A 27,001-nucleotide genomic window follows, 5' to 3' on the forward strand; every position below is an offset into this window, starting at 1 on the left:
GGATACTCTTTCCCAAGACTTGCTAAGGAACTCTTTGTTGCTGCGGCAGTAAAGCAGTCTGCGCGTGGTTCTTGCTGTATGTACGTCACCATTAATTACAGCGGCAGCCATGACATCACAAGCCTTAAATCCGCAGATTTTATATCGCAGGTAAGTCTTCGGCTTTGCATAGCTTTACTTCACAAGTAAGTTAATGTTAAGAGTTCTAACCCTAACAGTGTGTGTAGCGTACTCGTTTTTAGCACTCAGGGATGGGTCGAGTGTAGAGAAGTAAAAGGGTTTTTGTGTTAAAGAAATGTTTGTTTAAAATATTACATTAAATTAAATAAGTTAAATTAAAAGTATTTTTGTACAGAACATGTTAAATATTAAAGACATAATTAACTGTCAATAATCTTTATTCTTAAATTTGAAATGAAATTAAAACGTGTACACACACACACTGGTTTTAAAGTAATACTTAGAAAGGTACCTGGAAAATAAAAGGCAGCTACCATGTAATAGCATGAAATGTGAAGTTAATTCTGATGTAATCAGGGCAATAGGACTCCCAAAGTAGAAACTGACCTTCTTTCTATATAGAGTGACAGTAACAAACATAAAACATCTAGACAGGAACCAGGAAGCAGGGCTGTCCAGTGAGAAGATATCACAAAACTGTTTCTTCTGTAATGTTCTTGATTCATTTCTACAAGCATCAGATGCAGAAACCTTTCCTCTTGAAAGTATAAGAAAATGTATTGGTAGATGTTTTGCCTCTTTCAAGGCGTCTACGCAATACACCAAGCGCAGTTGATCCAACTGGTGATGGTAAGGGACCCAACCATCAAGGCACTCACTGAGGGTTGAGCTACAAACTTTTCCTTGGACTCACAGGAGATATCCAAGGCAATTACAGATGATATGTAAGCTGAGCGCATACCACCATAAGCAATAAATTCAATAATCGTTGCTTCTGGAAAATGCTATCATGCAGAGTTAAATGAACTTGTTTCAGCCCAAATTTCAAAATCAGACACACCGATTTTCTTCCTGAAGCCCAATTATTTTTCTTTTTTTCTAAGTGAAACATGACATACCAAACAAATTCTGCTTAGTTGACATATATTAATACATCGAATAAAAGCAACAATGGAAATACAGTGCCATTAGTGTACTTCTGAGAGGTGAAGCAGGTTCTAGGAACCAGCACGAGTAACGGCACACTGGAGAGATAGAGACTTGAACTTTTGATCTGCCTTCTTAGTACCTGGAAGCATCTTCTGGTGTCTTCAATTTACTAAACCCACTCAAGGAAGAAAAGAGGAGAACAAATCTAAAACCAAGTCAACCCTCTTAATCTAGGGACCTGCAAGTGTTTTTTTTAAATTGCCCTCACCCACTAGCGAGTGGCATGCTTCATCTTTGGACGTGGCATAACACCCCGACGCAGACCAACGCTCAGTATGGAGGGCAGATGCAGAAAGAGAGACTTGTGGTTTTAGAAATAAAGAAGAAGGTATTTGAGAACTTAGTTGCTAATGGCCACTTTGCATTTTTCTGCGAAGGACCTGCTTATTGCATCTGCACAGGCTGAAAGGCGAGACCTTGAGCAGTACATCAATGCCAACGGACCCATCCCTTCTCTGAAAGGCCATGCATCGATCTCATCCTTCTGTGTTTGTGCTGGTAGTAGATGGTCTTGTGTAGCATCTCTAAATCAATACGAACTTTGACACGGGAGGGGAAAAAGAAATGTGAGTAGCAATAAACTGCACTCAGATCCAACGCAGTTCAGAACTACTCCCCAACTCAGCAGACAAGCATCCGTCATGTCCATGATCTCACGAAGAACTGATGTAGAAAAGCGGTCAACGAAAATACACAAAGCTATACTCCCAGTCATATTCACTCCCTACCTCCCATCAACCCAAGTAATAATCACTTGTACTCAGATCAAAGTAGATTGATCTGGAGGACTCTAGATTGTAAAGAATTATGCCTGTTAAGTGGGGAAGCTGGCGTTCATAACCAAGGTAGACAGGTTCCGAAGCTGGCATCCTATAGGCTCACCTTTTCACCTTCTCTGCATTGTCTACTACCCCTACCCACCTCACTCCATCCTCTACCTGATATTCCTTCCTTTCATTGCCTTTGTTACTTCCAATTGCCCTCCAATTTGGCATTTCTTCTTCAAACTTTTCTCTTCTGTTCTCCTTAGAGCTTTCCGTAGCTCTCTTCCCCTGCTGCGTCTCTCTACAACAACAAAACAAGCATTGGCGGGTAGAGACAGATTTAACCTAAGTTATAAGCACAGTCTTGAATTCTGTTACTATTGAGTTTATTTCTTACTCAGAATTATTTCAAAACCAATTATAATAGTCAAAAAACGATAGGGAAATTAGGAAAATGAAAAGGCTTGTATACAATACAGTGACTGAAAACACATAACAAATTGTACTTTACTAGGTATAACAATCGACCTACACAAACACAGGACTTATACAATCACAATTAATGATATTACAGGAGGACAGAAACACAAACATGAGCCCTATACATTTAAATAGTGGTCACCATTAACATTTCACATGTAATCCACTTCTGCATGCTAAGGTACTGGGCTTCTGCGTACACTTACTAATCTAGTGTTAAATATTGCTTTCACACTAGTGTATTCTAGTGTACCTACACTCTTTATATTCTCATCAAGTATTTAATAAACCCAGTGCTCTTGCACTCTATAAAGTCAACGCGTTTCGGCCTTTCAATTTAAGGCCTCATCAGGACTGGAAAAGGGCAGAAGGAATTCTAAAAAAAGAAAACCAAAAAGAATTCTTACAAATGTGCCTACCACATGTCATTTATAACCCAATCACCAAAAGTGTATCATACATATATACATCACATCTACAAAATGTTTTTATTTTGTGTTAAAAACTTATTTAAGATCTATCTAAAATCGATAGTGCCCAGGTATTTGTAGTGTGTCCTACTACACCCAGAGAGTCAATTAAATGGCTTAACTGCAGAAATTTTTTTTGAAAAACATTCTAGAGCCCTAATTATTAACATTATCTCTGCTGGATAATTTCTATATTTCAAATATATCTCTACTTAGTTTGCACAATGAAATATAACACATATTTACCTTAGTTCTTGTTGCCCACATCTGGGGTACCGAACTTGTTTAAAATCAATTCCTGTTAAGAGCCGACTGAAGATGCTTCTAGTCGCCTTTCTCTAGCGAAAAAACGAGTGGTCTAGTCAGTGTATATTTTCTATGGCTATATTTCAAAACTATCACCGAAATCAGAGTCACTTCATTTGTAAGACTTTCGGCTTACCGTGACCGGCGTCTAAATTGGGAACGCTCGCATTTAGGAACACGTGCAATTTTGAAGCCGTGTTCCGTGCAGCACTCGCTACTCGGCGGCCGGCTGCTCGTGTCCTTAACTGGCGTCTTTCCGTTTACTGTCTGGTTGCCTTGGCGACCCCATAGAATTGTGGGAACTCTAACCCTTCTTAACAAACAACTAAATCCCGGCGGCCATCTTAACACTATTAAACTCGTAAATCTTCTAATGATTATAACTCCCAGAAGGAAACTAAAATGCATCTTTTAGTGATATGAGGTGGAGAACCTGCTTGACTATCTATATGGCTGTTCAAACGTTTCATTTTGTCATAATTGACTGAATTTGCCAAGTTGTCTGAGCTGGTCTATTATTGGGGACTTATATGATTAACACTGCTCTTTTTATGTTCTAGTCAAACACGAGCATTTCATCCTTCTTCAAACTAGCTGCCTAGCATAAATTTAAACCAATTGTCTCGGCAAACACTAAACTGTATGCCCATTGATCTGCTTATATCTCTGATATCACATATCTCAATTTGCGCATTCTTTAATAAAGCAGTAACCCCAACATAATTTATGAATTTCTGGCAATAGTTACCATTTTTACTTAATTAGAGCCCATATTTCATCAGCATCATTAAGTCCTGTAAAACTTGGCAAATTCAGTCAATTATGACAAAATGAAACGTTTGAACAGCCATATAGATAGTCAAGCAGGTTCTCCACCTCATATCACTAAAAGATGCATTTTAGTTTCCTTCTGGGAGTTATAATCATTAGAAGATTTACGAGTTTAATAGTGTTAAGATGGCCGCCGGGATTTAGTTGTTTGTTAAGAAGGGTTAGAGTTCCCACAATTCTATGGGGTCGCCAAGGCAACCAGACAGTAAACGGAAAGACGCCAGTTAAGGACACGAGCAGCCGGCCGCCGAGTAGCGAGTGCTGCACGGAACACGGCTTCAAAATTGCACGTGTTCCTAAATGCGAGCGTTCCCAATTTAGACGCCGGTCACGGTAAGCCGAAAGTCTTACAAATGAAGTGACTCTGATTTCGGTGATAGTTTTGAAATATAGCCATAGAAAATATACACTGACTAGACCACTCGTTTTTTCGCTAGAGAAAGGCGACTAGAAGAATCTTCAGTCGGCTCTTAACAGGAATTGATTTTAAACAAGTTCGGTACCCCAGATGTGGGCAACAAGAACTAAGGTAAATATGTGTTATATTTCATTGTGCAAACTAAGTAGAGATATATTTGAAATATAGAAATTATCCAGCAGAGATAATGTTAATAATTAGGGCTCTAGAATGTTTTTCAAAAAATTTTTCTGCAGTTAAGCCATTTAATTGACTCTCTGGGTGTAGTAGGACACACTACAAATACCTGGGCACTATCGATTTTAGATAGATCTTAAATAAGTTTTTAACACAAAATAAAAACATTTTGTAGATGTGATGTATATATGTATGATACACTTTTGGTGATTGGGTTATAAATGACATGTGGTAGGCACATTTGTAAGAATTCTTTTTGGTTTTCTTTTTTTAGAATTCCTTCTGCCCTTTTCCAGTCCTGATGAGGCCTTAAATTGAAAGGCCGAAACGCGTTGACTTTATAGAGTGCAAGAGCACTGGGTTTATTAAATACTTGATGAGAATATAAAGAGTGTAGGTACACTAGAATACACTAGTGTGAAAGCAATATTTAACACTAGATTAGTAAGTGTACGCAGAAGCCCAGTACCTTAGCATGCAGAAGTGGATTACATGTGAAATGTTAATGGTGACCACTATTTAAATGTATAGGGCTCATGTTTGTGTTTCTGTCCTCCTGTAATATCATTAATTGTGATTGTATAAGTCCTGTGTTTGTGTAGGTCGATTGTTATACCTAGTAAAGTACAATTTGTTATGTGTTTTCAGTCACTGTATTGTATACAAGCCTTTTCATTTTCCTAATTTCCCTATCGTTTTTTGACTATTATAATTGGTTTTGAAATAATTCTGAGTAAGAAATAAACTCAATAGTAACAGAATTCAAGACTGTGCTTATAACTTAGGTTAAATCTGTCTCTACCCGCCAATGCTTGTTTTGTTGATGCTTTATTTACCCTAGGTTGGGTTGAGTTAAAGGGTTCCCCCTTTTTGTTAATTGCGTCTCTCTACACCAGCCTTGCAGAGAGAATTCATAACTGAATCCCTTTTCTCAAGCTGGTGAGAGTGAGCACCAAGCAGCCAAGACCCTGCAGAGACCTGCCAACAATCGGAGGTTACTGCATACATAAATTCTGGATGGAAAGCTCAGCCTTTTGAGGTCTACACTTTAACTTTAAGGTCTACACAACGCAAAGAATGGACTCTGGACACTAACGACCCTATGTTTTCAGCGCTTAGAAATGAGCAGGTTCATCTGCTACACAAATCTACATGGTAAGAATCTGGGAAGACGCACAGGAGACCAGACACTTGCAAAGTGACAAAACCAACAAGCATGTGCAGCACAAGCTGTTCCTTCTCAGACTCATACTCTGCGTACGCTGGACTAGATTTAGCCACTAGAAAGAGGATCTCAGAATACACTGTTTGAGGCCAAATCAAAATAGGAAAATGTTCATGCTTGGATTTCGTCTAAAAAAGCAGTTTTTTTAAATTGCAGTTAATTACCTGAACAATCTTGTTAAGTGTGATTTGAAAACGTTATAACTTAATTGTGGTGATCAGTATTTGTGTGCACATCTGTGGCAGGCTACGGCAAGGAACGGTACACTGACGCAGTGTTCATCAGTACTTGGCATTTGAACTATAAAATAATTAGAGCTAATTCTACTGAAGGGCTTGTTCATATTTCTTCCTCCCACAGGATGGACTCTTCACAAAGACAGAAGACATGCTGTCAGTCTAATGAACAGGAGAAAAACTATTGAAAAGCAAAAAAAAAAAAGAAACACGCAGGAAGAAGGAGCACAAAAGGATGTTGAATTATGTCTTTACAGGGAATTCTGGAAGGGCTGAGTCAAAAGGTCAGACAAATGAGCAGTCTTTCAGCTGCAGCGCAATGTACTCTGAGATAGGTTCCTCTGTTCTGCTGCCTTGAATGGGATTTTCAGACGCTTCATCCATTCTGAAGACCCCTTTCAAAGTGCACTGGCAAAGCCAACTAAGAAGAAAATGTGCTTTAAGGTGAATATGGAAACGTTTTCTCTTTGTAAAGAGTTTTAGGGCAGTGCAAGTAGGTTACTCAGCCAGTGAAGGCTAAAGTCCATTATTCTGCATCAAGCACACATCTCAATACCAGACAAGACTAACTAAAACCACAAAAATACTCAATAAAGAGAAACAATCGACTCTTGTTTAAGTCAGCTGCACACTGTTAGCACCAGCGAGGGGTAAAACGTCCCGCAATCGCCTGTGCTGCGTGATATCAGAAAACGGTGCGCAACGCGCAGAACATTCAACCAGCAGAATATACAAGACAAGCAGTGAGTGGATGCAGATAAGCGAGGTGTCAAATGCAGAATAGAACAGTCCAAGGTGGGGTTTATGTCCTAGAACACAAAGACTGAGGAGTTACAATGCTCCATTAGGGGAGCATCATCCACTAATGTGGTTTGGTGGAGAAGTCTAAGTAGAATGTCCACTCCTTGAAAACTGACTGTAGGATTTGATCTATCAATACATTTCAGTAAGATGTTAGGGTTTGTTCCAAGCCTTAGAGAAGCCCCGTTCTTTATTTGTGTGTTTAAAAAAAAGAAAATAAGTATTAACGTATATAATTCAACGGGCTACAAAAATGAGGGAGATCAAATAACTTAGAATAATGAAAATGTCACTTACCCAGTGTACATCTGTTCGTGGCATCAGTCGCAGTAGATTCGCATGTTCTGCAATAGCTCGCCATCTGGTGTTTGGCCGGAGTGTTACAAGTTGTTTTTCTTCGAAGAAGTCTTTCGAGTCACGGGACCGAGTGACTCCTCCTTTTGTCTCCATTGCGCATGGGCGTCGACTCTATCCTCGATTGTTTTTCCCCGCAGAGGGTGAGGTAGGAGTTGAATTGTAGTAATAGTGCCCATGCAATGGAGTGACTAAGTATGTACCTATTTAAGGTTGAGATGATACATATATAAATAATTGAAGGTAACTTCCAAACTGCTACAGGCTCCCGGGGAGGCGGGTGGGCACATGCGAATCTACTGCGACTGATGCCACGAACAGATGTACACTGGGTAAGTGACATTTTCAGTTCGATGGCATCTGTCGCTGTAGATACGCATGTTCTGCATAGACTAGTAAGCAGTTATTTCCCCAAAAGCGGTGGATCAGCCTGTAGGAGTGGAAGTAGTCTGAAATAATGTCCTTAATACGGCTTGACCTACTGTGGCTTGTTGTGCGGATAACACGTCTACACAGTAGTGCTTGGTGAATGTGTGAGGCGTAGACCATGTGGCTGCCTTACATATTTCTTGCATTGGGATGTTTCCTAGAAAGGCCATGGTAGCACCTTTCTTTCTGGTTGAGTGTGCCCTTGGTGTAATGGGCAGCTGTCGTTTAGCTTTAAGGTAGCAGATTTGGATGCATTTAACTATCCATCTGGCTATACCTTGTTTTGAAATTGGGTTTCCTGCATGAGGTTTTTGAAATGCAATAAAGAGTTGTTTAGTCTTTCTGATGTTTTTTGTTCTGTCAATATAATACATTAATGCTCTTTTGACATCTAACGTATGTAGTGCCCTTTCAGCTACGGTATCTGGCTGTGGAAAGAACACTGGAAGTTCCACTGTTTGATTTAGATGAAACGGTGAAATAACCTTTGGCAAAAAATTAGGATTGGTCCTTAGGACGACTTTATTTTTGTGTAGTTGTATAAAAGGTTCCTGTATAGTAAACGCCTGAATCTCGCTTACTCTTCTCAGGGAAGTAATGGCGATGAGAAATGCCACCTTCCAGGTTAGGAACTGTATGTCGCAGGAGTGCATGGGTTCAAAATGTGGACCCATAAGTCTAGTTAGGACAACATTTAGGTTCCATGAAGGAACAGGTAGTGTTCTTGGTGGTATAATTCTCCTAAGGCCCTCCATGAATGCTTTAATGACTGGTATTTTATATAGGGAAGTTGAATAGGTAGTCTGCAGGTATGCAGATATTGCTGCAAGGTGAATCTTAATGGAAGAGAAAGCTAGGTTAGATTTTTGTAAGTGAAGCAAGTAACCCACTACATGTTCTGGAGTTGTGTGTAATGGTTGTATTTGATTAATATGGCAGTAGCAAACAAACCTCTTCCATTTACTTGCATAGCAGTGCCTGGAGGATGGCCTTCTGGCTTGTTTTATGACTTCCATACATTCTTGGGTAAGTTGTAAGTGCCCGAATTCTAGGATTTCAGGAGCCAGATTGCTAGATTCAGCGATGCTGGATCTGGGTGTCTGATCTTTTGGTTGTGCTGTGTCAACAGATCTGGCCTGTTGGGCAATTTGATGCAGGGTACCACTGATAGGTCTAGCAGCGTTGTGTACCAGGGTTGCCTTGCCCAAGTTGGTGCTATCAATATGAGTTTGAGTTTGCTTTGACTGAGTTTGTTTACCAGGTAAGGAAGGAGAGGGAGAGGAGGAAAAGCGTAAGCAAATATCCCTGACCAGTTCATCCATAGGGCATTGCCTTGGGATTGTTTGTGTGGGTATCTGGATGCGAAGTTTTGGCATTTTGCGTTCTCCCTTGTCGCAAAAAAGTCTATCTGAGGTGTTCCCCAGAGTTTGAAATAAGTGTTCAGAATTTGGGGGTGAATTTCCCATTCGTGGACCTGTTGGTGATCTCGAGAGAGATTGTCTGCGAGTTGATTTTGTATCCCTGGTATAAACTGTGCAATTAGGCGAATTTGGTTGTGAATTGCCCAATGCCAAATTTTTTGTGCTAGAAGGCTTAACTGCGTGGAGTGCGTCCCCCCCTGCTTGTTTAGATAATACATTGTTGTCATGTTGTCTGTTTTGACGAGAATGTATTTGTGAACTATTATTGGTTGGAAAGCTTTTAGTGCTTGAAAAACTGCTAGAAGTTCTAGGTGATTGATATGCAGTTTTGTTTGATGTACGTTCCATTGTCCTTGTATGCTGTGTTGATCGAGGTGTGCTCCCCACCCTGTCATGGAAGCATCTGTTGTTATTACGTATTGTGGCACTGGGTCTTGGAAAGGCCGCCCCTTGTTTAAATTTATGTTGTTCCACCACAGAAGCGAGAGGTAAGTTTGGCGGTCTATTAACACCAGATCTAGAAGGTGACCCTGTGCTTGAGACCACTGTGATGCTAGGCATTGTTGTAAGGGCCTCATGTGCAGTCTTGCGTTTGGGACAATGGCTATGCATGATGACATCATGCCTAGGAGTTGTAATACCATCTTTGCTTGTATCTTTTGTGTTGGATACATGCGTTGTATGATGGTGTTGAAATTTAGAATTCTTTGTGGACTTGGAGTGGCTACTCCCTTTGATGTGTCTATTATGGCTCCTAGGTATTGTTGTACCTTGCGCGGCAGAATGTTGGATTTTGTAAAGTTGACGGTGAACCCGAGTTTGAAGAGGGTTTGTATGATCTGATTTGTGTGATTTGAGCACTGTATGAACGAATGGGCCTTGATTAGCCAGTCGTCCAAATATGGGAACACATGTATTTGCTGCCTTCTTATGTGTGCAGCGACTACCGCTAGACATTTGGTAAAGACTCTTGGTGCGGTTGTTAATCCGAAAGGCAGTACCTTGAATTGGTAATGTATTCCTTTGAATACAAACCTTAGGTATTTCCTGTGCGATGGGTGTATTGGTATATGGAAATAAGCATCCTTGAGGTCTAAAGTTGCCATGTAGTCGTGTAGTTTTAGCAATGGCAATACTTCTTGTAGTGTGACCATGTGGAAGTGGTCTGATTTGATGAAAGTGTTCACTACTCTGAGGTCTAGGATTGGTCTCAGTGTTTTGTCCTTCTTTGGTATCAGAAAGTACAGTGAGTAAACTCCTGAGTTTATTTGTGTGTTTGGCACTAATTCGATTGCATTCTTTTGCAATAGTGCCTGCACTTCTATCTCCAGGAGATTGGAATGGTGTGTTGTTAAATTTTGTGCTTTTGGTGGTATGTTTGGAGGGAATTGTAGAAATTCTATGCAATAACCATGTTGGATAATTGCTAGAACCCAAGTGTCTGTAGTGATTTCCTCCCATGCTTTGTAATAATGACCTATTCTTCCCCCCACTGGTGTTGTGTGGAGGGGGTGAGTGACCTGTGAGTCACTGTTTAGTAGTAGGGGCTTTGAAATCTTCCTCTATTTCTAGGGAATTGCCCTCCTCTATATTGTCCCCGAAAACCTCCTCTATACTGTCCCTGGTAACTGGACGGTGTGGCTTGTGAGGTGCTGGCTTGTGTGCTTTGACCTCGAAACCCCCCTCGAAAGGGCGTTTTACGGAATGTGCTGTAATTCCCTCTGCTCTGCGGGGAGTAGAGTGCGCCCATGGCTTTGGCAGTGTCCGTATCTTTTTTGAGTTTCTCAATCGCTGTGTCCACTTCTGGACCGAACAGTTCTTTTTCATTAAAAGGCATATTGAGAACTGCTTGTTGAATCTCTGGTTTAAATCCAGACGTTCGGAGCCATGCATGCCTTCTGATAGTTACAGATGTATTAACTGTCCGTGCAGCTGTATCTGCAGCGTCCATGGAGGAGCGGATCTGGTTGTTGGAAATGGTCTGTCCCTCCTCAACCACTTGTTTTGCCCTATTTTGTAAGTCTTTGGGCAGATGTTCAATGAGATGTTGCATCTCGTCCCAGTGGGCTCTGTCATAGCGCGCAAGTAGTGCCTGTGAGTTCGCGATGCGCCACTGGTTTGCAGCTTGTGCTGCGACTCTTTTACCAGCTGCATCGAACTTGCGGCTTTCTTTATCTGGGGGTGGTGCATCTCCAGATGTGTGAGAGTTGGCCCTTTTCCTAGCTGCTCCTACAACGACAGAGTCTGGTGGCAGCTGTGTAGTGATGAAAGCCGGGTCTGTAGGAGGCGCCTTATACTTTTTTTCCACCCTTGGTGTGATTGCCCTACTTTTGACCGGCTCCTTAAAGATGTCTTTTGCGTGCCGGAGCATACCAGGGAGCATAGGCAGGCTTTGGTAGGAGCTGTGGGTGGAGGAGAGTGTGTTGAATAAGAAATCATCCTCGACCTGTTCTGAGTGGAGGCTTACGTTGTGAAATTGTGCTGCTCTAGCCACCACTTGAGAATACGCGGTGCTGTCTTCTGGTGGAGATGGCTTTGTAGGGTATGCCTCCGGACTGTTATCTGACACTGGGGCGTCGTATAGGTCCCATGCGTCCTGATCTTGGTCACCCTGGCTCATGGTGGTGTGAGCTGGGGAGTGTGATGGAGTTTGTGCTGGTGAGACGTTAATCACAGGCGGAGGAGAGGGTGGTGGGGTAACTCTTTTCACCACTTTTGGTTGTGGTGTCTGTTCCGTCTGGAACTCCAACCTTCTCTTTCTCCTAATGGGGGGAAGGGTGCTTATTTTTCCTGTCCCCTGCTGTATGAAGATACGCTTTTGCGTATGGTCCACATCAGTTGCTTGCAGCTCTTCCTCAAACCTATGCTTCTGCATTTGGGAGGTTAGCGAGTGCTGTTATGTATAAGAGCCTGAAGCTGGGTCGTTTGCAGTTTGTTTCGGCATCGAAACCCTGTCTGCGTGTTTTTTCGGCTCCGAGGTGACTCTCTTCTTTTTCGGGGCCGAAACCTCTCGGCGTCGATCTGTTTCGGTGCCGCTGTCTCGGCGTCGAGCCGTGTCGGCACCGGCATCTCGGTGTCGAGGCTTGTTTCCAGCACTTTCTCGGTCCCGAGAAGGCTGCGTGCCGGTGTCTCGACCGGAGTCGGACGATCTCGGCACTGTTTGGGCCTTTTTCGGTGCCGACGGTCGGTCACCGAATTTATGGGTCGAGCCATGGCCTGGTGGCAGTGGCGTCCCCTGGGCCTTGTAAATGTTCTTGTGAGTGGATTTCGACGTCTTACTCACGGTTTGTGTATCGTCGAATCCTTCGGAGTCTGAGTCTTGGATCGAGAAGGTACCTTCCTCTTCCTGTTCCTCGAACTCCCGTTGGGCTGTCGGTGCGGACGCCATCTGAAGTCTTCTGGCTCGACGGTCTCGGAGTTTTTTTCGGGACCGGAACGCACGACAGGCCTCGCAAGTGTCTTCGCTGTGCTCAGGTGACAGGCACAGGTTGCAGACCAAGTGTTGGTCTGTGTAAGGGTATTTATTGTGGCATTTGGGGCAGAAACGGAACGGGGTCCGTTCCATCGGCGTTCTTCAGCACGCGGTCGGGCCGACCAGGCCCCGACGGAGGATCGAAAAACTACCCCGAAGGGCACCGGAGCTCTTCGATCTTCGATGCGGTGTGGAATCTAAGTACGCCGATCCCGAACGCAACAATACCGACGAAAATCTTCCGAAACTAGCTAATTTCCCGTTCCGAAACTCGGAGCGACAGGAACACGTCCGAACCCGATGGCGGAAAAAAAACAATCGAAGATGGAGTCGACGCCCATGCGCAATGGAGACAAAAGGAGGAGTCACTCGGTCCCGTGACTCGAAAGACTTCTTCGAAGAAAAACAACTTGTAACACTCCGACCCAACACCAGATGGCGAGCTATTGCAGAACATGCGTATCTACAGCGACAGATGCCATCGAACATACTGTTCGTACATGTATTTGGTTTTCCCACCGCAGGAGGGGCGTGCTTCCAGAAACGGCAAAGGGGAGTGCCAGGGATCCTTGGTCCACAAAGCAGACGCATCAGCTTAGAGCGTGCTCCGCCGTGTGACTTTCATCCTAACTCAAGAATGTGGCTTCGCTAAGGCTTTACAATACCTAACACAATGCGGATGTATCCTCAGGTTAAACCTAAGGACTGAAAAAATAACCAGAGTATCAACCCACTTGGTAACCTCAGAGACCTCTGAATTCTAACTAGAGTTTTACAAAAACAATGTTGCTTTTTAACAGAAATTGTTCTAATAACGTTCTTTTTAAGATATTTCATATAAAAAAACGTTCAAGATTTAACATACAGCTAAGATATTCCACGTTATTTGAGAGTATTGATCGCCCCAATATGAGGAATTCTATGTCCCACACCTCCACGATTCAAGAGATCAGTGACCTGGGATTTGTTCCTTCGTCTGAAGCACAGTAACATGCATTGCTCACTTATTTTAATCCGTGTGTATCAATTAGATGGAGTCAACATTTCCCTACTTAGAAGTCCTGAAGTTGGTTTAAAACTATATAAATGAAAAGCTGAGGATTTGTTACCTTGAGCGGCCCTTTATGTCAAGTGATGTACCCCAGCAACCTACAGCCCCACTTGTAGGTCTTCCAAGGAGGCTCAAGAGGCCCGAGGGTGAGAACACACATAAATGTTCCAGCACGTAGACACTTTTGATTACCTGTGACGGTGGAGAGGTGGAAAACGATGTGGTGCACACCTCCTGAGACTCCTCCACCACTGGATATGCTGCGCCTGTGTCATCGGTCATCGCTCTAGATATTGAAAAACATACATGTCACAGGTGAAAGAAAATCCCAAACTTAGTCCACTGAAAACTCTGCACTCAAGCTGGATGGAGCAAAACATGCCTTTCTTTCAGTGGCTCGTATTGACTTCAAAGTTTAGGGAGCCTGTAAAACCATTTAAACCCATTTAAGTGACAAATCAGTGTGAAGGCTTTAATTAAAACAAGCATTGGCAAAGCTAAGAGGTCTCGCCTTTGGAAGCCATTGGCCGACCTTTTGCCTTTGACAGTACTTGTTGCTGATGCTGTTCAGCAAAAAATGTAAAAGAACATAGGTAAAGAAAAACATGGTCGACGCAACGGGATGACAAAATGAAGAAGAAAAAAAAGTGGACAGTGAGGGATGGGGGTAAGCAGGTTAATGCAGCTGAACGATGGAAGAGCTTGCGGAGAGGATAAAAAAAGTAAAAGAACCTGAGGGAGGCGATGAGAGTCGGGGAAAGCAACAGGCGGCGCGAGCAGAGGGAAGAAACACAGGTGGCAGATGTGTGATTGTGAGAGCAGCACGCGGGTTAGAGAGGAAGAAAACAAACATTCAGAGTGCTACAAACAAAATGAGAGAATATAAGCCCCCAGATCAAAGGGCGGGAAAGAAGTTACTTGCCTTCAGTAACATTAATTCTGGTGGGTACTACAGCTGCAGATTCCTACCCTAGAACAGCCCCAGGCGCAAGACTGGACCCAGAAACGTCCTCAGCAGTGGCTAGGTGGCGCCCATGAGGGGACAGAGTGAAACCGCATATTCAGCACCACCCCTGCACGCTGACATCAGTTTATTACTTGACTCTTGCCACACCCTCTGGCATAGAGAACAAAATAATTAGTGGTACCATTGAGCGGAGCTCTAATTCCAGATCTTGTTAGATGGAAGATGGACGAGACCACTGAACATGGAGATGGGTAGAGTATTCACCAGAAAGAGCGTTACCTAAATAACCTGTTCCTCTGATGGATACTTCTAACCACTGATTTCTCAACTTTTGAGCAGATACCAAAGCTATACCTGCCAAAGGCAGAGGGTCTGGAATGTGGCCTCAGTCTAAAAAGGTCCTTTCAACAGATCTTGCGGTCGAAGCAGTAGTGCTTCATGAATTGCAATGAGGGAACAGTTTTTAAGGTCAGAGGACGCAGAGGAATGTTGTGCAAAGGCTCAGGGGGCGTACACATGAGGACATCAAGACCACATTAAGTTTCCACTGTGGCATCACAAGTGGTTTGGGAGGGAACACATATCAAACCTTTAAGAAACGGCATCACAACAGGTGATTTAACCAACGACAGCTGGTCTGGCAAATGCAAAAAAGCTTAAAAAGCCAAAAATAACTTGATAGTGCCCACTACAAGACCTTGCTGGGTCAAAGACAAAACAAACCACAAAGTATCCAAAAGTGTAGCTTGCAAAAGATTTGCCCTGCAGACTCCACACCAAGCCACAAATCATTCCCAACATCTGTTGTGAATGGACTTCATAAAAGATGACATCCACAATCTCCGTCGTTATGCAGGTTAGGGGGCAGAACGCAGTTTTTGCTGCTGCAAAAGAAGATCCTCCTGATGCAGTAGCCTGATCGGAAGACAGATGCTCAGAAGTTCCGGGTTCCACACTCTCCTAGCCCAAACTGGAGCCATTAGGATGACTTGGGCCCAGTCATTCCTGATCTTCAGAGTTCTATGCAGGAGAGGCGGAAAGGCTTACAGGAGTCCTGTGCTTCACTCTAGCTGGAATGAACATCATAGAAAGAGCTTTCTTGGAAACTCTAAAGCACAGATGTTGTGACTGTGTGTAGGAAGTTGGCTCTGTATGTGCTATTTCAAAGTAAGGAATAGCATGCACAGAGTCCAAGGGTTCCCCTTAGAGGTAAAGTAGTGGTAAAAATAGATAATACTAATGCTCTATTTTGTGGTAGTGTGGTCGAGCAGTAGGCTTATCCAAGGAGTAGTGTTAAGCATTTGTTGTACATACACAGACAATAAATGAGGTACACACACTCAGAGACAAATCCAGCCAATAGGTTTTTATATAGAAAAATATCTTTTCTTAGTTTATTTTAAGAACCACAGGTTCAAATTCTACATGTAATATCTCATTCGAAAGGTATTGCAGGTAAGTACTTTAGGAACTTCAAATCATCAAAATTGCATGTATACTTTTCAAGTTATTGACAAATAGCTGTTTTAAAAGTGGACACTTAGTGCAATTTTCACAGTTCCTAGGGGAGGTAAGTATTTGTTAGGTTAACCAGGTAAGTAAGACACTTACAGGGCTTAGTTCTTGGTCCAAGGTAGCCCACCGTTGGGGGTTCAGAGCAACCCCAAAGTCACCACACCAGCAGCTCAGGGCCGGTCAGGTGCAGAGTTCAAAGTGGTGCCCAAAACACATAGGCTAGAATGGAGAGAAGGGGGTGCCCCGGTTCCGGTCTGCTTGCAGGTAAGTACCCGCGTCTTCGGAGGGCAGACCAGGGGGGTTTTGTAGGGCACCGGGGGGGACACAAGCCCACACAGAAATTTCACCCTCAGCAGCGCGGGGGCGGCCGGGTGCAGTGTAGAAACAAGCGTCGGGTTTGTAATGGAAGTCAATGGGAGATCTAGGGATCTCTTCAGCCCTGCAGGCAGGCAAGGGGGGGGTTCCTCGGGGAAACCTCCACTCAAGTAAGGGAGAGGGACTCCTGGGGGTCACTTCTCCAGTGAAAGTCCGGTCCTTCAGGTCCTGGGGGCTGCGGGTGCAGGGTCTCTCCCAGGTGTCGGGACTTAGGATTCAAAGAGTCGCGGTCAGGGGAAGCCTCGGGATTCCCTCTGCAGGCGGCGCTGTGGGGGCTCAGGGGGGACATGTTTTTGTACTCACAGTCTTAGAGTAGTCCTGGGGTCCCTCCTGAGGTGTTGGATCGCCACCAGCCGAGTCGGGGTCGCCGGGTGCAGTGTTGCAAGTCTCACGCTTCTTGCGGGGAGCTTGCAGGGTTCTTTAAAGCTGCTGGAAACAAAGTTGCAGCTTTTCTTGGAGCAGGTCCGCTGTCCTCGGGAGTTTCTTGTCTTTTCGAAGCAGGGGCAGTCCTCAGAGGATGTCGAGGTCGCTGGTCCCTTTGGAAGGCGTCGCTGGAGCAGGATCTTTGGAAGGCAGGAGACAGGCCGGTGAGTTTCTGGAGCCAAGGCAGTTGTCGTCTTCTGGTCTTCCTCTGCAGGGGTTTTCAGCCAGGCAGTCCTTCTTCTTGTAGTTGCAGGAATCTAATTTTTCTAGGGTTCAGGGTAGCCCTTAAATACTAAATTTAAGGGCGTGTTTAGGTCTGGGGGGTTAGTAGCCAATGGCTACTAGCCCTGAGGGTGGGTACACCCTCTTTGTGCCTCCTCCCAAGGGGAGGGGGTCACAATCCTAACCCTATTGGGGGAATCCTCCATCTGCAAGATGGAGGATTTCTAAAAGTTAGAGTCACTTCAGCTCAGGACACCTTAGGGGCTGTCCTGACTGGCCAGTGACTCCTCCTTGTTTTTCTCATTATCTTCTCCGGCCTTGTCGCCAAAAGTGGGGCCTGGCCGGAGGGGGCGGGCAACTCCACTAGCTGGAGTGTCCTGCTGGGTTGGCACAAAGGAGGTGAGCCTTTGAGGCTCACCGCCAGGTGTGACAATTCCTGCCTGGGGGAGGTGTTAGCATCTCCACCCAGTGCAGGCTTTGTTACTGGCCTCAGAGTGACAAAGGCACTCTCCCCATGGGGCCAGCAATATTGTCTCGGTTTGTGGCAGGCTGCTAAAACTAGTCAGCCTACACAGACAGTCGGTTAAGTTTCAGGGGGCACCTCTAAGGTGCCCTCTGTGGTGTATTTTACAATAAAATGTACACTGGCATCAGTGTGCATTTATTGTGCTGAGAAGTTTGATACCAAACTTCCCGGTTTTCAGTGTAGCCATTATGGTGCTGTGGAGTTCGTGTTTGACAGACTCCCAGACCATATACTCTTATGGCTACCCTGCACTTACAATGTCTAAGGTTTTGTTTAGACACTGTAGGGGTACCATGCTCATGCACTGGTACCCTCACCTATGGTATAGTGCACCCTGCCTTAGGGCTGTAATGCCTGCTAGAGGGGTGTCTTACCTATACTGCATAGGCAGTGAGAGGCTGGCATGGCACCCTGAGGGGAGTGCCATGTCGACTTACTCGTTTTGTCCTCACTAGCACACACAAGCTGGCAAGCAGTGTGTCTGTGCTGAGTGAGAGGTCTCCAGGGTGGCATAAGACATGCTGCAGCCCTTAGAGACCTTCCTTGGCATCAGGGCCCTTGGTACTAGAAGTACCAGTTACAAGGGACTTATCTGGATGCCAGGGTCTGCCAATTGTGGATACAAAAGTACAGGTTAGGGAAAGAACACTGGTGCTGGGGCCTGGTTAGCAGGCCTCTGCACACTTTCAATTGTAAACATAGCATCAGCAAAGGCAAAAAGTCAGGGGGCAACCATGCCAAGGAGGCATTTCCTTACACTGTGCATTCTACAGAGCCAAAAAGATCCAGGCAGGGTTTTCCCCACTGTTGGAGGATGCCCCATGCCACCTTGGGGTGCAGCTGTCATTTATGATTCACCAGGCACAGCCAGCAGAGTTCACTCACTGGTGTTTAATGATCCTTTCAGGTGGTTCACGATCAGGGAGATGCCCTGTTGCTCTAGCCAACTACAGAGGTACAGCTCCTCTTGCCACAAGATCCAGGACCCCACTCCGCCCTGCCTCTTGCAGTACCACATGGCAGTGGTGTTGTCTGAAGAGGCTGTACCAGCCTCCCCTGGACGGATGTTATGAATGCTTTTAGCACCAGGCAAATGGCCTGCAAGTCTAACTGACTGATATGGAGCAGGGTATCTGCCTTGATCTCTGAGCCACACCTCCCCAGTTGACCTCCCTAAACCAGCAGCAACAAGTCTGTTACCACCATCAGATCTGGGTAGGGCAGGAAGAGGGGTCCGGCCACTGGACAAATTGCATTCTAGCAACTACCACTGCAGAACACCTGCCGTCTCCTCCAAAACCTGGATGAATCCAAGAGGTCCCTTGAAGCTGGGCCCACTGAGATTTAAATGACCACTACAGAGCCAGCACACGCCACCTGGTATGGTGGACAAGCAGGATGCAGGAGGCTAAAAAGCCCAGAAGCCATAGAAATGCTCTCATTAAGGCCAAAGGTGAAAGAGTGGAATCACAACGTCCTGAACTCCTTGTGTGGGGAGGGAAGGCCTGTAATTCAGAGTGTCCAAGTCAGCACCTATAAAAGTAAGCCTCTGCAAAGGAGTCTAGTGTGACTTTGGCACATTGATCAAGAACCCTCAATGATTTCAGGAGGTTTGCTGTTGTCTGGAGGAGGTCCCGGACTGAGGAAAGCCAATCATGATGTTAGGGAAACTGGGGCTCTCAAACTCTGAAGATGGGTGGCGACAACCAAATCAGTTTCATGAACATCCGAGGGGCGCTGGTGAGACCGAAAGCAAGCACAGCACACTGAAAACAGACCTGGTCTACCTTAAACCACAGGTAAAGTCTGTGGGACTGCAGGACCGGTGAATGAAAATACACATCCTACAGGTTCAAGGCCACCATCCACTCGCCCGGATTCAGGGAAGACAAAACCTGGGCTAGCATGAATATTTGAATCTGGCATCCTGCACAAAATACATTCAAAGGGTGAAGACATAAAAAGGGACGAAGGTCTCCATCTTTCTTTAGCATGAGGAAATAGTGGGGGTAACAACTCAGTCCTCGCTCCGCATCTGGCACCCTCTAATTAGCTCCACGGGAAAGGGCTATTGGAGGCAGTTTGTCACACTGAATGAAAAGGGGTTCACCCTGCTAGCGGAAGCCTGGAGCACCCAATTCTTGGAAGTAGGATGGTCTCCAATCCTGGCACTGCTCTGTGCTGACCACCGGGTTACCTAACTGTTTAATGGCAGGCAAGAGCAAGGCTTAAACCAAGTGCCAATCAGTTAGGGTTTCGTTGGATGCCGGTACAGTAAGGGCTCAGAGGATGTGGGCCAAGAACTTCTGTAAGGACCTTCATTTTAACATTCACAGAAGGCATTTAGGTCCGGTACCTCAGCAGCACGTCGAACTACAATAGGAAAGCAAACACTCTTCAACTGAGGGTGGGGAACCAACCACATATCAGGGGAAGTATCAGGATCACTGGCCTCCTCTAAATCCATACATTAACTGTGACCATTGTAATGCAGTAGTAAAGTGCCTTTATTAACACAGCCTCCCCCACTTTTTGCCCTAGTACTGATGCTTTTTGGCCTTAAGTGCACTGGGGCGCTGCTAACTAGGCCCTCAGTGCCAGTATCCTTTCCCTTAAAACACGATAATTGTAAACCAACTGCCAAGAACTTTAGCACTCCTCTAAGTCTCTAGTAAATGGTACCCCTGGCACGTAGGGCAAAGAGAGACTCCCAGGGTTGCAGCACAGACTGTGCCACCATAAGGGACCCACACACAAACAGCACACAGACTGCCACTGCATGATGTGTGAAATGGTGCAAACAAGACATGGCACACTCACTGTCATGCCAAGGTACACTGCATATATATATGTATGTGCCAGTCTCCCTCCAAGCAGGCCTTGGAGCCCTAGGGCAGGTTACATTATATTATATGTGAGGGTCCATTTGCATGAGCAGATAGGCCCCTGTGATGTCTAGTTCCATTGTTAGATATTACAAGCAATCAGCCAGCCTTCTTAAGGATATGTTACTGGGCACTGGTCATTACCAGTTACCCAGCTACATGATGGCTGCATCAAAACTGATTTGGTATCAAACACCTCGTCTTAATAAATCTGTACTGATGCCAGTACCTGATTTATTAAGAGATGCACCCAGGCGGTACCTACTAATATCTTAGTGTGCTGGCTGACTGGTATCGACCAGCTGCCGCCACAGACAAGTTCCTGACCCCCTGCAGGTCACAGCCAGTGCTCTCAGAGGCCAAGAACAATGAATGCCGGAGGAAGGTGATCACAGGATCCTAGCAATTAAGCACATCCAGCAGGATGTCTAGAAATTTAGCATATGAAGTCCAGGGGCTTCAAAGCCCCTGACACCTTTAATATTAGAGCCAGGCTTCCGTCCAGGTCAAGACCTGGGGAATACAACCCCCTGCCCTGAGGCCCATTTGGCACCAGAGTAGGCGAGAAATTAGATATTCAGGAGGGGGTTGCACTTCTAGGCCAGTTACACCCCTAAGGCGGGCTACCTGATGTGCACAGCCAAGGAAGGGTTTCCTCCTCTTGTTTTTGGTGAAACTAGGAACTCTCAACAGGAAGTAGGCATATGGGGGTGTTGTCACCAAAGGGGTGCCCTACACTCCCATAAACGCCCCTAAATTCACAGGGTCCCCTGAAACCAAGAGGTCAGGTCCGTCTATTAGGGACCCGAAGAAGGACAAAGAAGAACAAGAACTGAGGGCTTCCCCTGGACTTGGCGCCAAACCCTGCCTTGCGGCGGAGACCTCGACAATTGCACCGACTCGACTTATCCAAAAGCTGTGCATCCTCCCCAACACTTGGAGGCCTGCCCAGCACTTCAACAACCAGCTAACATCTCCCTTGGAGTGGAGGAGCCATGCCCCTGCATCTGCAGGCACCGACAGAGTCTGCCAAATACTTCGTTTTGCTGGCCGTCGGGCTCACAGAGGGAGGATCTCATCAGAAGGAGGTCCCCGTGGTTCCAAGAGATCAGCACAGTCTCTCCAGCGAGTTTCAGGAAGCTAGATCCTTCAGGAGCCTCCCTTCACCAATACCCTGGGTACCACAGCAGTTGCCGCAACCAAGGCTTGCTGAGTGTCTAGCCCGTACACCACCCCGGCTGAAGCTGACCCACCGACGAGTGGCCAAGCTGTTCTGTTTTCTTACCCTCTCCAGGTCACTCAAGCAAAGTGAGAGCATCTGACTACAGTGACTCACGGAACCAAACATCTCTGCACCTGAGCCTCCCAGCCCAGGTTTACATAAACCGACTGAGTCCCTATGCCACAGAGACCCTCAAGAGCTGAGTCCCCTTTGGTTTCCGCCAGACTTGTCCCCAAGTCCCACCTTGCAGCCTTTTTGTTACAGGTACCCTGCCATTGACTTTAACGCACAGCGCTCAAAGCTACCAACGCGATCAGCACCTGTGCAGCCAGACTCACCAGGGCATATAGCACCAAACTGCAGGTGGTTTCTTGGACCTTGACCTCTAAGCACCTGAAGCACCAAAAGGCACCCTCCAGAAAGGGTCACAAGTATATGTATGCAGTGTATGTTTCTCCCATAGGATAACATTACTGTGTTCGAGGCTCATGCCGCAAATCAGACACCCGTTATTTTCATTGTTTTTCTTATCCAATCTTTAACACCTAAACTACTTACCCAATATCGATGATCTTGGTGTCTAAATATATATAAAAATCTGTGTTATTTTTCTAAATTGGTTTTGGATTTCTTTTTGAGTGTGTCTTATTTATTGACTGTGTTCGGACAACAAATGCTCAACAATCCCCTCTGATAAGCTTAAGCTGCTCGACCACACTACCACAACTAGCCCACTTGGGATTATTAAAGTAAGACCCATCAACCAATAAGGGTCATCTGGACTTTTGGCACTGTGTACCCCTACATTGGCACACTACATAAAAAGCCAGCTTCCTACAGTTCCTATCATTACCACTGTAATCTCCTGGGGGTAGACGCCGGTCTGAATCCGAACAAAACAAAAACAATGAAGCCTCTGATGATGGCCCCATGACAGTACTGGTACAATGGCAGAATTGAGCTGTACAGGAACCGGGTGCACTGGATCAAAGATGGAGCACAACCTTGGTCGGGGTCGAGACAGATTGGGTTCGAGGTCGGACATCTAAGTCAGCAGCAGATGCCCATTGGCACTGGTGATGGAGATATTACAGCCAATAAAATAGAGACCGGCATAGATCTCTGAGCCAGAACAGAAGTCTGCACTGGAGTCGCTACAGAACCTAAGACGGGTTCTAGGGGTTTAAAAGGACTGAGGGCAGATCCGACAACCGTGACCTGACTGGAGGCCACTGCAGATCCTTGGTGCCTGAAGGCGCACCAGAGGGAGCCTGAGGAGAGCCAAAAACATGCTACATGAAATCTTTAAAGGACACAACTCGCTGTGCTGTCGCGGATGACCCAGAGGACTCAAGGTACATTGGAATCATTTGGAGATTCTGCTCCTCAAAGAGGGATCGGGAGAGAGACCGACTGCCACCTTGACACCCTGGCAATTTCTTTTGAAAGAAAGTGGTGGGACAGAGTTGAGCCTCGATTTGCCTTCCTATGTTCCTCTTCAACTTCGATTCAGCTGATGAGTTCAAACGCAAGGAAGATCTGTCCCAGGATCGAACGCAACAGCAGGTCTGCATCCTTGACTTGGGGTGGAAGTTATAAGAGGTCTGTGACATGTTTCAATATTCAGCGACAAGCAGTGTTGCATCACAGTCCAGGATCACCTTTGGGTGCATGAGGGGGCATTCTTCACATGACTTAATCATGGCCCAAGCCCGAAAACCAAAGACACACCTCGCATGAGTCTATTCTCGACATCTTTCCGACAGTCAGGGCATTGTTTGAACACGGAGCTGAAAACCTAAGAAAAAAGGGAAAAGAGCACTAAATCTTCCTTCAAAGGCTTGAAAAGAAAGGAAATGACATCAGCATGCCCTGGGTTGCACTTATATGCAGCTCCAACCCATCACTTCTGGTTCAGAATGGAGCCAACATGGAGCTGAGCAGCATGTGAAAGCACTGCTAAAAAGTTTAAGGATCCAGTCTGGCGTCTGGGTATCTTCTAAAGGTGAGAAATCAAATTCATTAGAAGCTATGCTCAATGGGAGGGGCAAAAAGAAGAGCAGCGCAAGTCATTAAATAAAACGCTATCAAGTGAGACTGACAAGACAGTCAGCCAATGATAAGCAATGGGCTCTAAGTATTGGTACTTAAAGCAGCAGCAGAGGTTATTAATAGACAAGACCTTTGTTTTCAGAGAAGCATTCAGACAAGCAGCCACTAATCTGATGACATCACAAAGGAGGGGAGGTTGTTCGAAGATGCCAACATCAGTGAAGTATGCACAGTATTCACATATTGAGTATTACCATCTCAATAGCACGAAGATCAGGGGTCATGTACTGCAGAAGACACAGAGGCTTGGTTCTGAATGTTTGTGTCTATCGGTATAGCACCACTTTAGAAAGAGAGTCCAGGGCACTTGTGTAGTCAAGAAAAATGCATCTGTTTCAATAACATCTCGTTTTTGTTAAACTGTGTGTAATTTATTTTTGGGCAAGAACCCCAGGGCCATCACTCCATTGAAAACAGGAAGAAATGAGCACTGCTTTTCTTCCAACATGGAATGGTGGCGTGCAGCAAACTTAATTCAGTGTGCTCCTGGTTCCTTGGTGAAGACCGCTCTGGGCACGATGTGGGAGCAGTCATCACCCCTCCTCGTTTTTAAGCACAGAGGTAAGAACACTTCCACAATAGTCCCTTTTGTCATTTCAAGAGAGCCCCAATTCTCCACTCGTCCCCTTCCAATAATGGTCGGGGACCGCTCCATTTGTTTCATTTTCAGACTCATCCCTCCCTTGCTCAGTGTGGCCCTGGATGAGGTGGGGAAGACTATGGTCTCTGGCGACCACTTCTCTGCGCAGACCATTCAATAAGATACTCCTGGCTAATTCTGCAGCTCCCAGGGATACCCGCTTTTAAGAAACACGGTCTAGTGGCAATCTCAAATGTCACGTGTCACTGGCTGCATAAGCACATTTGTAACAAAAACTCGGGAGCGAGCCAAAGTACAAGTAGGCGACCAATGCCAGCCGAGGTGGGTAGAGGAGAGGTAGGAAGAAAAAGCACGGAAAGGATAACCTTTCGCTGAAAGGAAATGCAGCATCAAGCAGTGAACAAACGAGCACTAAACGCACACTCATCCGGGAGACAGCAGACAACAGCATTTCACACAAAGGGCAGTTACAGGGAATGAAACAGTAATACAAGAGAGTACGGAAAGGAAATGGGTAAGAATGGAAGAACCAAGCAACATAAGGTAATGAGGTGTGGAAACGAAAATCAGAAGGAGTGCCACTAGTTTTTCAAGCCACGCTTCTGTTCTCACACTGAGTAAAGGGGGCGATAATGGGGTGTGCAAGTGGAAAATAAGTGGGTACAGAAGCAGGACCCAATAAGCCTCTCAAGGAGAGGGACTGTAGTGACCAACGGGAGGGTAATGAGGCATCAAGGGTATAATAAGGTGACTGGTTTAGCCGCTGCTACAGACACAGAGTGGGTCCTGTTACAACATGGCTGTAGAAGCCTCAATCAATCTAAAACAGATCCCTGCGCAAACCTTAGATCTATATACTTTACAATCAAATCCAATCTGAATGGACAGTTTGTAAATGCAAATAATGTTAAGCATGTTGACATGTCGATTAGCGCACTCTTCACAAGTATGAACAGTTCACCCCAGTAGTAGTGAAGCGTCACACTAGACCAAATGAAAAGCACAGAGAGAAACTACAATGAGAGAACCTGCCATTTTGTACCAGGATTGGAAACTGCTTCCTGGAACTGTCAATACAGAGCACTGTGCAGCAGACGCTGCTTATGCATGAACAGAAATATGCAACGCGGACCCCCTGGTCAGCCCAAGATCGCACCCTCATCAGTGTTATCTCTTGCGGACAAAGCTCGTGTTGTCATGCTTTGACCAGAGGTGGAGGAGGAGGTGTAAAGGTGTTGGAAGGAGAAGAGAGCCTACAGACTAACATTAACCACAAAGGTAGCACTTGTCCTACTGCCACAATGTGACTGTGGGAAGATTCCACAGCCCAGCAATACAAAGAAGGAGGGGAAAGGGCAGGATCGAGCAGCCTACGAGTTTGGTTAACAGGTTTCCTTCGACCTCAGGGCTAAACTGTGTACAGAGAGACAGCAAAGCATCCTAATCAGAATGTGTGTGTGGGACAGGTTCTGCAGCCCAGTGCGTGCTTGGAGAGGGCTACAAATGTTGCCACAGCTTTGGTGGAAGGTGCACAGGCATTTCAAGCAAGGGACTTCCATTGTAATGAACAGCAGTGGTGTTTACAGAAAGAAACCCATCTCGCGATGAAAGATGTGAAGAAAAGATCTTGGGAAAAGAATGGGGAAAAAACATCATTCACTTATATAGAGAAACCTGGCAGTGGATTTGTTGGTAGCCACCAAGACATTGAGGCTAGCCAAGAACAGCATGCAAGGTCCTAAGTTCCCAGAGTTGAGTCTTAAATAAACTTGAAACTGCAGCTAGAGAGCTCTGCAGGACTCAATGCTGCTCCCCTGAAACTGATTTGTGGCAGCTGGAAGAGGGTCGAGAAGAGGGAAGAAATTTGTCAAAATGTTTGGCTGGCACCGGTCAAGCTTGGAAATTCTGGGTGGCCAATAAGGCCTGGAATGGCTGGAAACACAAGGAGATGTTTAAGTTGCACTATTGTGGAAGGCGGCAATCACTGTATCCTAGAGCTGCACACAGAGAAAAAAATGGTCTTCATTCATTGTCTCAAAAGTGGTGGGATTGCTCTTCCTGCTTGACAGAATGAGGCAATTTGATTTCTTACAAATTAATCATTTTAAGCAGATTAAATTTACAAAAAGATCCATTCACCTGTCCTTGGTATTGACAAAGGCCTTGAAAGGATGTTACTCATATTCATTAGAACATAAGAAAGAATTTGGTCTGTCTTACTGCAACATCCTTCTCAACAAAGAAGTAAAATAGGATAAAAGATACACTGGGTGTGACATGAGACAAAGAGGCACAACATTTCTCTGTACTACATAAACGAACAAGGCAGCGAAGATGGGATACTAACTTGGTCCATCAGCTCAACACTGCTCAGGCTTACCAGCAAGACATTCTGAATACATGGTGGTATGAATCGCATTAAATCGCCCTTTTGGGGTGTTAAAGGAGGCACGGGTGCACTATACCATGTGCAGTTACTTGGTTTATCTGAACTGTACAAGGCAACTGCTAAAGCATAAAAACTGATATTGAAGAAGACAGGTTAATA

The 27,001-nt window shown here is 45.3% G+C and overlaps 1 protein-coding gene across 7 annotated transcripts in view; it reads right to left on the reverse strand.

Moving 5' to 3' along the window:
- The window catches only part of ATG13 (autophagy related 13), a 401,206-nt gene that overhangs the window by 146,538 nt on the left and 227,667 nt on the right, over positions 1-27,001 (reverse strand). For all 7 annotated transcript variants that reach the window (XM_069221706.1, XM_069221705.1, XM_069221704.1 and 4 more), the window contains one exon: positions 13,798-13,891. In XM_069221706.1, the coding sequence (XP_069077807.1) occupies positions 13,798-13,891 (94 nt within the window). The remainder of the gene's footprint in view (positions 1-13,797; positions 13,892-27,001) is intronic.

This window comes from Pleurodeles waltl, chromosome 3_1 (genome assembly GCF_031143425.1).
Source record: "Pleurodeles waltl isolate 20211129_DDA chromosome 3_1, aPleWal1.hap1.20221129, whole genome shotgun sequence".
Taxonomy (NCBI): Eukaryota; Metazoa; Chordata; class Amphibia; order Caudata; family Salamandridae; genus Pleurodeles; species Pleurodeles waltl.